The sequence below is a fragment of the Betta splendens genome, chromosome 2, assembly GCF_900634795.4.
Source record: "Betta splendens chromosome 2, fBetSpl5.4, whole genome shotgun sequence".
In the NCBI taxonomy this organism is placed as follows: domain Eukaryota; kingdom Metazoa; phylum Chordata; class Actinopteri; order Anabantiformes; family Osphronemidae; genus Betta; species Betta splendens.
The window spans coordinates 6,412,482-6,424,679 of NC_040882.2; the positions used below are offsets into that span (position 1 = coordinate 6,412,482).

General features: G+C 39.6%; 1 protein-coding gene across 2 annotated transcripts in view; it reads left to right on the forward strand.

Annotated features, from left to right (window-relative positions):
* Positions 1 to 12,198, forward strand: part of mgat5 (alpha-1,6-mannosylglycoprotein 6-beta-N-acetylglucosaminyltransferase) — an 89,458-nt gene that overhangs the window by 20,111 nt on the left and 57,149 nt on the right. For both annotated transcript variants that reach the window (XM_029174901.3, XM_029174908.3), the window contains exons 4-9: positions 2,454 to 2,530; positions 3,857 to 3,946; positions 5,910 to 5,981; positions 8,143 to 8,304; positions 9,438 to 9,607; positions 10,228 to 10,362. In XM_029174901.3, coding sequence (XP_029030734.1) covers positions 2,454 to 2,530; positions 3,857 to 3,946; positions 5,910 to 5,981; positions 8,143 to 8,304; positions 9,438 to 9,607; positions 10,228 to 10,362 — 706 coding nt within the window. The remainder of the gene's footprint in view (positions 1 to 2,453; positions 2,531 to 3,856; positions 3,947 to 5,909; positions 5,982 to 8,142; positions 8,305 to 9,437; positions 9,608 to 10,227; positions 10,363 to 12,198) is intronic.

Consider the following 12,198-nt stretch of genomic DNA (forward strand, 5'->3'; position numbering starts at 1 on the left):
CTGTACCCATATGTTGCTCTGCTTTGAACTTGATTTTGCTGTGAAAATAACGTTTGGCATAATCATTTTCTCTGAGCGAGATTCTTTCGCTACGTGAGAGGTGAATGAAAAATCACTCTCATTGAAACGGTGCCACCTGTGTTTGATTATGAAGGGAGCTATATTTAGCAGCTCCTTGGCAGCAGCTTCATCTGCTTGATTAAAGCTAGGGAAAGATTTGCCTATTGGCTTTGGAACTTGCTGGCTGAACTACAGAGTGAAAGACACAGTGCTGGTTGGTTGGCCAACAGACTGGATGACTAGCAAAAGATAACAGCAACCCACACTACTGATGTGGCTTGGGCATGTTAGGCAGTCACTTGAGCTAATAACAAAACATAACATTTCCAAATTATTTCTCATTATTCTATTGCTAAGCAAGTTTGTGGATGTGAAGTTGATAATAATATTCTATGTTTGTAATTGCACAATAGCTAACTTGGTTATCTTAGTTGTGTTAAAGCTTTGTTGTATGTGCTACATTACAGCTTAGTTCAAAATTTCCAAATTTTCAATAATTATCAACTTATTATATATGAAAAACACTTTAACACAGTAGTTTGGCCAATTCCCATTCTATTTACTATGTAGTTCTAGACATCCACAGGGGGGAAAAAAGGGTTTCCTGTGGAAACAAAATCAACTGCGATGTAGAACCTACTGCTCCACCCTTCAGTGCTACCTACCTTTTAACACAAGCTGGAACCAATGCTGTAGCTGCTGATTAGCCACACACACACACACACACACACACACACACACACACACACACACACACACACACACCGTCTTCCTCAGACATCACCCACAAACTCATTACATCAGTCTGGCATTTGCCCCAAAGCTTTTATCTATTCGTTGCACAGTCTACTGTTATGCATTATTTATATTCTGGCTATAAAGGGCAGTGGTGATGACGTTAACATTCCTCTGAATGGGGATATCAAAAAGGTGATTATATTGAAGGTAGGCCTGCTACCAAACTGTGGATGTTAATCCTTGGAGGATATTAAATGTATTGAGTAGACAGAAATGACTAATAATAATGACTCTCTCCCCACTACAGCTACATAAATGTGATTTATCACAAGTAAAAACATGCATTTGTTGTATTACGACCTCAGCTGATCTCTGTCCTTGGCTTTTTGTGTTTTGGAAGTTGTTGGGAAGTTGACATATAGGAGTCGAATCTTATGTTGTCACTTGACAGTCGTTTCCTACGTACAGTCTAGTGAAGTGGTCCCCAACCACCAGGCCATCGGTCAATTGGTACCGGGCCGTGCAAGAATATGTAACCTGCATTATTTTCATGTTATTTAGTCTGAATCTGAACAATATTTTATTTTGAAAAATTACCGGGATCCACTGAATCCATCTGACTCACTTTTGATTGCATGCCAAGACGCTTGCCTCGTGTCACGTGTGCCTACAACCGCTACCTTCTAAAGCGGGCTACTTTGGCTGGTAACACGTAATGCATTACAGCTAAACTGAAATCCCCAAGCTAGCAAGCAAACTCCAGCTGACGACAAAGAAATCTACGACTACAAAGAAAAAGAAAGTTGCATTTAACAGACAATACTAGGAACAGGGACTTGAAACATGGACTTATTGCGACAGGTTGGTCCCATGCAGCCCGCTCTTCATAATATACAGCGACCGACTCTCGAAAGAGGTCTAGATAAGACATGTCCTTATGCCGGTCACATCATTAAGTTGTGTTTTATATTTCCTCCACACCTTAAAGACTTGTCTATAAAACATTGTTAAACCAGTTAAACCAGTCCGTGGTGCAAAAAAGATTGGGGACCACTGTTCTAGTGACAGTCTCTGACTACCAGTCAAACACCTGTATAAAGGTAATGCTAGTGTACATTGTCTTACATGTATAAAGGTAGGCCTGTAGTGATGAGATTGCACCACGCTGTGAAACAGTCCTGCAGAGGAGTGTGTGATAATGATACCTGTAGTTGCTGGTGACACGGCAGTGCGATAGACAAACTGGTGTACAGTATCTGTTACAGAGCTGTTTGGCTCTCCCCTATGTGATATAATAATGAATGTTAGCCATTCCGTCTCAGCCATCATGTCATGACCACCCACGACTTAGCTGGAGTAATTTTACACACAGTTGTAATTAGTATGTTAATACACCACTGAAACTTCAGGAGACTGAACACAACAGCAACATAATAGTAGTATAAGATCTCTGTGAATGTCTTGTCTATGGCAACTTTTGTTTCCTGAATGAACATCCACAGAGTTTAGAAGTTAAAGGCATTGTAATTCAGAAACGTTTCCTGAAATGTTTCATCTACGTCATCTTTGGGGTGATGAGCATACGTCCTGTTGAAACTACAGACAGTGAGCGAGTTTTGGAGCTGACTTGATTTCCGCTGTCACTTCTTATGCAGATCTTCTAAATGGAGCCCAGGAGAAGTGTGAGCTGCCTCCATTGGATGGTTTCCCTCACTGCGAAGGCAAGATCAAGGTGAGTCACACATTTAAAAAAAAAACAAAAAAAAAAAAAACAAAGGAAGACTCTCCATCTCGCTTTCTGTTCTCACACCCAGCCTGTACTGTAAATGGATTGCTAATGGGTTGGCAGTGTAGCCAAGAGATAGACACCAAATGAAAAAAAATAAACTGTAACCAACCTGCATACTTTCACTGTTTGACTAACAAATTATCCGCAACACAGGCATAACCAATGGCATGGATCATATAGTGTAGCTTCTACTCAGCTGAGAAAACATTGTTATATTATCCAGGAGTCAAGGGTTCATTTCTACAGTAACACATGCTATGGTTTGATGTTTAGTTCGGAATGACATATAAAACTATAGAGCAGCAGTGAGGGTGGGAGTTGATTGGTGGTTCAGCTGCAATAAAAGGTTCCTCAATCTGAGTCTTTTGTTTTTGGTAAGAACATGAACAATAAACCTACCAGGTACACCTCAGTCCAGTTACACTACCCTACAAGGTTATTGTAGAGAGGAAGACCAATTAGTGAACAGGTTCATTTCACTTTCAGGGATGGCATTGTCTTAGTGAGGTCTTCAAAAGGCTCATATTGACAAATAGCAGATACAAGTGTAGTCACTTTCAATCTGGTGTCTCAGTTCTTCTGTGTGTGTGTGGGGGGGGGGATCTCGCTAGAACCGATAGGACCCTATCATGAACACCATCTGGTCAGCCAGTCCCAAACCTCCACAGATAGTGTCAGCATGTCCAACTGGGCACCAGACGATGCCAAAACCTTTCTCTCTTCTCACACACTGGAACTCATTCTGTCGCTTGCCTGTTTCTTGATTAATCAATTTCAGAAAAGGATCAAAACTTACTAAACTGGTATCACTCAGCCATTTCTTTGTTGGAACTCCGTTATTTAAAGAAAATAGCTTGATTAGAATATGAGATTGGAATATGTGAACTCACCAGGAGAGTCCGCATGTTGGCTCAGGTGGTTTCACGTTTGCATGTATCTTTTGTCATTTGTAATGCATATCAATGTTCAAGTCAAGTAAGATGACAGAAGGTAACTTTTTTTGTGTCAAAGTCAATCATTTAATGTACACATGAAAACTGCTGCAACACAGTCTCACTCCACTTGGTTACTTGCACACGTGTTTGACAAAGTGAAATTGTCTTTTTAGTCCCAGACTCTACATTGCTGTTCGATTTTTAGGGATTGAATCCAAAGACTTTTCCTGTCTTGCTTTTTTGAGCCCTGAGCCTCAAAAACAACGTGGACAAACCTGTAAATTAATATATATTCTGGGTTAAGTATTTGTAACTCGTACTTCCTCTTTTGCAGTGGATGAAGGAGATGTGGCGCTCTGATTCCTGCTATGCCAACTACGGCGTGGATGGATCCACCTGTTCCTTCTTCATCTACCTCAGTGAGGTGAGTACTCATGATGTGTGTTTGGTGGTGTGTGGATGACATGTGTTTGTATTTGTGTGCAACATCGTTTGCTATAGCAAACGAAAAAGAATAAAATTTAGCTTAAAGAATAACTTGGCACATCTTAACAATTTAATGACAATAATTTGGTAACCATGTTTTAACTTAAATAAAACCAATCTTGTGTGTGTATGTATATACAGTATGGCGTATGTAACAAACAAAAATATTACATGTTGGGTAGTGTTGTCATCTGACACAATGGTGCTGCACTAATGATTCTCCACCGTTGATGTTGCATTTATTCTTGTCCTTCATAACCTCTTAGTCAAAGAGACTTCCAAGTAGAGTGACAAGCATTAATTGTTACCCAGAAAAATGGGCGTAGGTGCACTGACAACATACCTGTAACCTAGGACATTGACATGGGAATGAAGCTTTAGAAAAAACTAATCGGCGGAGGCATTTAAATTGTTACTGAGAGTAATGTTAAGATGTTTAGATGAGTGCGGTCTGGCAGATAGTTGTGTGGATGGGTGGGTTGTTGGTAAAGGGTTGGTGGCTATTTAGGCTACAACTTAACATGTGGAACTAGATAAAGCATTACATCAGTCGTTGTGCTGTATGGACCCATTAATCAGGGACAGCAGCTGGAACACTTTATTAATGTTGAGTTCCAACGTAAAGGAGCTGAGGGTTTGGATGTTTTGTTTTTGCAGGACCAGGGTCAAACATAAATGTCTCAGATCATGTCATTTAAGTTAAATTATCATAGAAATTGATCATGTTCTGTTCTTGTCTAATGACTTTAATCTTTTCCCGAAACTCGACGCAAATTCAATTTGATAATTGGTTTCTCTTTCCACAATTTCCATCACCATTTGCAGCTGAAATATTGGCTTTGGAGCAGTTTTACACTCTTTAAACATTCATAGTTTTGGATCCCGAAAGCTGCTCAACGTCCCACAAGACACAACTGTGATTTATCATTTCAAACATCCTTCATAGATCATAGGGATGATTACTGTTCTGTGAGTTAGATTCTACAGTGTGTGTTTCGTTTTCTGTCTGTTCTCTTGTAAAAGCATCCATCTTAATAAGTCCTTTCATCAAGTGTTGATTCAAGTGAGAATCAATGGAGCTTTCGCAGAAGTCTCTGCTTGACAGATTGTTTTTAAGTAAAGATTTCAGCCATGTTTTCTCTTCTGAAGAGGTTGGTAGCGTCTTATGAATATTGTATATAAGCTGAAAGCTTTGCAGTAAACTAAGGAGAAACACAGAAAGCCTGTATGGGGGGAAAGGGGTGGACAGCTGAATCCATTAAGAGGAGAAAAAAATTTCATATTGCAGCCAGAAATAAAAAATCTCAACAAAGAGCAGTAAGAATTCCAAACAGATACATGTAAGTCTACCAAGAAACCGCAGCCTTCACTCCTGGTCACATGGCAAGGCTGCCATGACAACATGCATGTATCGCCATCTCAAGGCTTCAAGGGTGCGATCATTTCCTTCGTCCAATGTGGGTTGACCCTTATGAACACAAACACTCAGGCTCAAACACACGCGCGCTCCGCTGTGTATAATTCATATCGCATTAACCTTGCAAAGGGGCAAACCGGAGAGGGCAGCGTATCGTGATGGATGTCAGGTCTCCGCCAGCACAGTGGGTGTGCTGTGGTTTGAAGGAGAATAAACACATCCACCTCGTCTCTTTGTGGCCTTACACTACACAGGCCTCTCTGTACCCTCCTGTGATCAGACGCCTGTTATGTCTGACAAAAGAGGAAGGAAATGTTGGATCTCATACACTGTATACCTATAGGAAGAAATGCTTACAGTAAGTGACCTCAGGCGCAGTAAACTAAACTAGCCCCTTATCTGTGCTTCTTTTAGATAGTGTACATTTGTTGACTTTATGGTGTGGTCTTAAAATTGTTAAAACAGTTTTTGGTTTATTCATCAGGTGGAGAACTGGTGTCCTCGTCTGCCCTGGAGAACAAAGCTCCTAAATGAAGAAATCGACAGAAGGGGACAGGTAAGAAAAATACAGCAAACCGCTCATAGCAGCCATAAACAATGAACAGCCTTCACTACTGTACTTGATACACACAAGCCCTTGTGCTTGTGTGTAAACAGCAACTTGCAGACATCATAAAGCGTTATGGGGAAAAAAATGAAATCTCGATGATGCTGAATAAACAGTAACTGTTAATAGAATAATGCAGATTTGGGTGTTGCATGGCAATCATCACCATTTTGTGCAAATGGTTAGAATTTATTCATTTTATAGAGGCTTGTGTATATGTGACACCAAGACTTTGTGACGGTGAGCTTTCCATTAGTATAAATTTTTTTAAACTGTGCCCATTTCGACACAAAGTTCCACTCTATCATCTCGTGTAATATGGAGGTGCAGTGGATGGAAATGACACTATTAAATCCATTTATTGGAATATATAATTTAAAGATACACAACTTTGAGTCTTGAATGCCTCCTGTAAGTTTTTGATGTGGCTTAATATACCCAATTACCAGCATCATGTTCTGTAATGAGTAATCTTTACTAAAGTGCATCTGATAATGTTTTAACATGAGGCAGTAAATGAACAAGAATGCTAAAGCTGATTCAGAGTGTCAACAACCTCAATAGCATAATAGAGTCAAGCAGGTCTCATAGATCAAAGCCAGGGTGACAGGACCTTGGGACAAATCTGAAATAATGATCTTTTATCCCTGCCTATGCGGCAGCTCACTCAAATCCCACTTAGAGAGCTTCTCCAGTCCAGGCTTGTGCACAGTCCACAGTATCAGCTTTCCTCCATAACACACACCCTTCCCTCTGCTGCGGGTGAATCAATATTAAGCGCTCTTCATCTCCCTCACTGGATGCATCAACAGCACTGAGCCCTCCGTGGTGGGGAGATGCCATTTGACAGGCTTTGGAGATTTTAATTCAGGCCCAGATTTTAATAGGTTCAGTCGGCGGAAGTGATTTCCTGTCGTGATGAGGGATGCTAATGCCCTGGAACAGCCTTGTTTCAGCCACCTTAGCAGCTGGTAATAGCACTGTGGTTTCTTGTCTCCTCGCTCAGTCTTTCTCTCTTTGGCTCGGTCTCATTCACTACTTCCTTCTTCTCAAGCTGTCCACAAGTCTCAAGGGTTTCAGTACCAGAGTTAAAAAAATATATAAAGTTATAATTGGATCAAGGTATATTCTATGTATATTCATGTGTCCATGTGTCATGTTTCACTTCTCTGTTCTTTACTGCAGTAGTTCTAGTTAGCAGTAGATCTAAGTACAAGGATGTGGCTATTACATAACTCACAGCAGAACTGTTTTGCAATTTTAAATGGTTAAAGTTGTGCAGCTATATCCTAGCACTTGGTTTTGTTTGGTTTATACAAAGCTTTATGATTAAAATTTACTTTCTTTGCACTCTGCAGTTTCCTTTCTTCATGCTTTACTTTCTCTCTCCTTTTTTTTTTAACCTTTGCTTTCCACTTGGTGCCCTCCCTCTTTCCCATTTCCCCCTTTTGATTTCCTTTTCTTTCACTCTGCTTTCCTACCCTTTGCCTTTTGGCAAACCCTGCCTTTTCTTGTTACTTTCTTGTTGTTCCTCTAATTATAAACATAGCTCTTTAACTCTTTTCTGAGCTTTGGATTTTTTCCCCATCCCTATATTTAGTCGGAGGTTGTCAGAGCAATCTGAATATATACATTTTTGTGACGTTAACAAAACACAAACTCTAGTGATTATAGAGAATTTAGACAAATAATTTATAATTTATGATTTATGGTCTTTGAATGCAAAATTTGAATTTAGGTTTTGTTCCAGACTCTTAGCTGCAGCTTTTACATTACACAACTTCCCCTCCAAGATAACAGCTGTTGGCAGTTTGGAAGTGACAGAGGCTAATATTATAATTTGGTATAAAATTAGATTAACATTGTTCCAGCGATTATATCATAGGCACATCAGAAAGGAGCATTACAAAGATAAACTTGAGCACCTTAAAATCTTAGTAAATACAGATTTACAGAATTTTAAATATAGTAACACTCTAATTGTAGCAATGGTTTGGTTTAGACACTTGTACAGTCCAAAAAAAAATCATATTGTTGATGTGATGAACTTTATACATACAGTACTCAGTATGGTCATAGTGTCACTGTTGTGTGGTGTCTGTATGTGCAGGCAGAGATCCGGACCAGTTTTGAGGAGCTTTATAGGGTGATGTCACAACGGGAAGAGTTCCGCTGGATGATGCTGAGGATCAAACGTATGGCTGAGCCATGGGTCAGTGCCATCCGCTCATTGGCTGCTAAGCAGAACCTGGCCAAGCGTCAGAGGAAGAAGGTAACCTTCTAGTACACTGGAGAAAGTTAAGAGAGTGTATTGTGTTAGATACAGATGTTTCTTTTGGGGGGGACACAGTTTTTAAGCATACTTTTTCTTGTAATATTTTTCACAGGGAAAACCCATTAGACACAGATAAGAAAGATGGCCACATTGTAGGTGCCGTTAATACATCATAGTGACAGAATAATACATAAATCACAGATGAATACACCCAAGAGAGTCAACAGACAGCTACTGAAACAGGTGCAAATAGATACAGTAAGTTATCTTCCTATAAAAGCTTTGGCTACATTCAGAATAATACATCTGAATATTAAGATTTTTGACTATTTACAATTTCTGGACTATTTCACAAACGAAGACTGCTTCCATATCTTTTAGCCTGTTGATATATATGCATCAGGTATGAAAACACTTCAAAGTCTCACACAGCCTCATTTTATATTAGGAAGGAATTGGTGGTGAGGAGAGACCGACAGATTCCATTGTGTCCCGACTGGTAGCGGCTCCCAACACTGAATAATGTACTCCACACTTTCCACTGGCCTTGTGAATAATTCACGCCACATTCCCATGATACCTTGGTGCTGATGCAAATCAGCACCCCTTTAGCAAAGAAGACACACCTTGTCTTTTGACAATGTCTTAGCTATCATTTTTTGCTTTTCTCTTTCTGTGTTGAATTTTGTATTGTATAATGAGACTTTTCTTTTTTCTTAAGCCATGTCTTCATTTCAGCTGGTAATCTCTTGACCACTAATCTGCACATATTAATTCTTGACTAGTGTGTGCTGGCACCATAGCAGGCTGTCAACTACAAAAAATGTGTTGGCCACTTCAAACAAAGCCTGCTGTTACTTCCTACTCCTGCACATTGTGTTCTTTCTCTCAACAATTGAAAACTGTTGTGTGTGTGTTTGTGGTGTTTATACTTTACTGTGTGCATTTCTTCTGCAGTGAAAATGAGGAAATTACTTCTGCATTTATATAAATTTAGTGGGCTTTCAATGTTTAAAGCTTTCTCTTTCAACTGTGAAGTAAAGACCAACTTACAGTATATTAGTGACCAAACTGTTTTAATATTCTACACCAAGTGCTATATTTTATATATATTTTTTGTTCTCCATCAGATCCTGGTGCATTTGGGTCTTTTGACAAAGGAGTCGGGCTTCAAGATAGCAGAAAACGCCTTCAGTGGTGGTCCACTGGGAGAATTGGTACAGTGGAGTGATCTCATAACCACACTGTACCTGCTGGGCCATGACGTTCGCATTTCTGCCTCCCTGGCTGAGCTCAAAGAGTCAGTACCAACGACACTAAGCACGACAATACGCCTTTAGTCAGACTTCCAAAGGCTGGGTGTAGTAAATGTTGATTTCATAACTTTTTTTCTTTTTTTCATAATTGTTTGCATCATTTGTGGTACATAGTGTATAATTCAAATACATCTCTTATTTATAGGACCTACAGTAAAGTCAGTGTACAATATAGTCAATATCATTCATAATGATTAACCCTTCAGCATTTGCATGATATTATTTTACTGGTGGTATTCAAATACAGTACAGCTTCCGTGTTATCATATGGTTGGTGTTGATAGTGTTTTATTTCTAAGTAGAACCTTTCAGACTTTGTGCGGGCTACAGCAGCACTAGTGAATGTACTTGGGTTACTCCCATCATCAATCATTACATTTTTAATGTTCATAGCCGTGGCTGAGGTTCATCTCTGAAAGCTACAAAAATCATTGACTAATGCTACTCTGTATGAGATGTTTACTCCAGTTCTTTACCCTCCTTTGTTTATAATATTTCTATCCAGTAGTCTAAACATTGTGTTCTTTACAATTAAAAGTTCATCTCTCTTTCTATTATATTTTTCATATTACCATTGGTATTAATACAAAACCTTTCTACACAGAATCATGCGGAAGGTTATGGGGAACAAGTCCAGTTGTCCCACTCAGGGTGATAAGGTGGTTGAGCTCATCTACATTGACATTGTGGGGCTCACCCAATTCAAGAAGACACTGGGGCCCTCCTGGGTCCACTACCAGTAAGTACTTTAAAAGCTGGAGTGTACACAGGTCTGTGCTAAAGGTTGCAGCATTTCAGTCGTGTGTTTTTGTTTGCGTTTTTACCAGTTTGATGTAGGCAGGTGTAATGGAGGAAATGGTGATGCTAGGTGGCAGTCAGGATATAACAGGAAGTTTGATGGATGTTTGTTGATTTTGACTAGTCAAATGTGATCAGGCGCTGCCCACACTGATGTATGTAGACTGTTGAAACTGTTCTAAATAAAGCATTTTCTTGCAAATAGATACAGCAAGGTTTCTTTCTACAGATATATCATAACTACAGAACAGCATCTACCCACTGCTAGACAGTTCCCAGATTATCTCATTACATGTATTCATTAATTCAATTTCTGTCAGTCATCAACTTTAAAACCTCAAAACGCCAGTTTCTACAAGTGATCATTGAGCATCTCAGCTTGATCCGTTGATGGTTCTTTTATCTTGTATCCTTTTGTTTGAGCATGAGCTTATATTAAAGTTCTTTCCCTATCATTGTGTCGGCAGCAGACTGGATTCAGCAATTCGTACAGTTTCTAACCTTGTGCTATGGCTGCCAATTGCAGTTTAGCTGCTTCTGTCATATGGGCAGAGGGCAGTGGGTTGAGGTTTGTCTGGGAGAGGTGGGACAAAGAGTCTATTTTCTGCTCATACATTACCACAATTTCCCAAAAGGATGAAGGAGCGCCTGTTGTTCGTGATGTTTTCACCCACTGAGTCTATTCTCTTCAATTGCTCCACTGAGGACTGTAGACTAGGCCCTCCTGTTTGGTTTTGAAAAAGCTCTCATCATCTCAAACTGGCAGGAAAAGAAAAGGAACAATGAATCCAGGGGGCACTAATGGTTCTGCTAGTTCCTCCTCCTTTTCAACAGGTTTTGTTTGTTGGCAACATAACACCTTAAACTGCATCATGCTCCCTTTGTGCCCGGAGGAAATTGATTTGGGCCTCAGGAGTAATGCTGGGTCTATATGCTGTTTCCTACATTATTTCTCCCACAGTTATTGCACATTTATGTTAGCGCACTTAATGTCAGTAAACCCTTTCAGTATTCACTTTGTGAAAGAAGACCTCTACTTCAGATTGGTGGAATTTTCCTGTCTTCTTTCACTTAATGTCACCTGTCTACTAAAGGGCCTTTTACTTTGCTGTCTGCCATTACAAGTGGATTATATTTTGCCTTTGTAGCCTGAGAAACCAACTCAATCTTCCTGCAAACAATAAACCATAGTTATTGTGCATTTTGTCTTTAGGTTTAGGAATAAATTAGGCAGGTCTGTCAGATTCATCTGTATTTAATGCGTTTTGGTATTGCTCCAGTCTGGCTATCAGTCTTTCAGGGCTCTAATGTGTCAGTATATTACTGCCTCAGAGAAGTGGGTCAAAAACGGGTCCAGTGTTGCCCTATTGTTCTATTCCATTTAATCCTTTCATCCAATAACTTAATCGGGCAGTGCACTTTCATCTGCATCAACATGACTGCAGGAAATGTGCCAGTGTGTACAGGGTTAGCTTTAGTCTACCTACAGTAGCTTTTAGCTTGGTTTCATTTCTGCAATAATTAAATTAATTAATTTAAAAAAAGTAAAAGTAAAAAAAAGTCAGGTAGAGTATGATTTCAGTTAGTTAGGTCCGTTTAGGTCATCTCTCAATGTCTGTTTTTTTACAGTAAATGCCTGCAACACAAGATCTGTGTATGTGTGGTATTTGTGTTCCGTAGATGTGATTAATGCTCCTGGCTAAAGTTTATCCACAGTGTCTGTGTCACTGATATAATTGTGATACTAGCTAGGCTTGCTGTGGTTTTGTGAATCAGA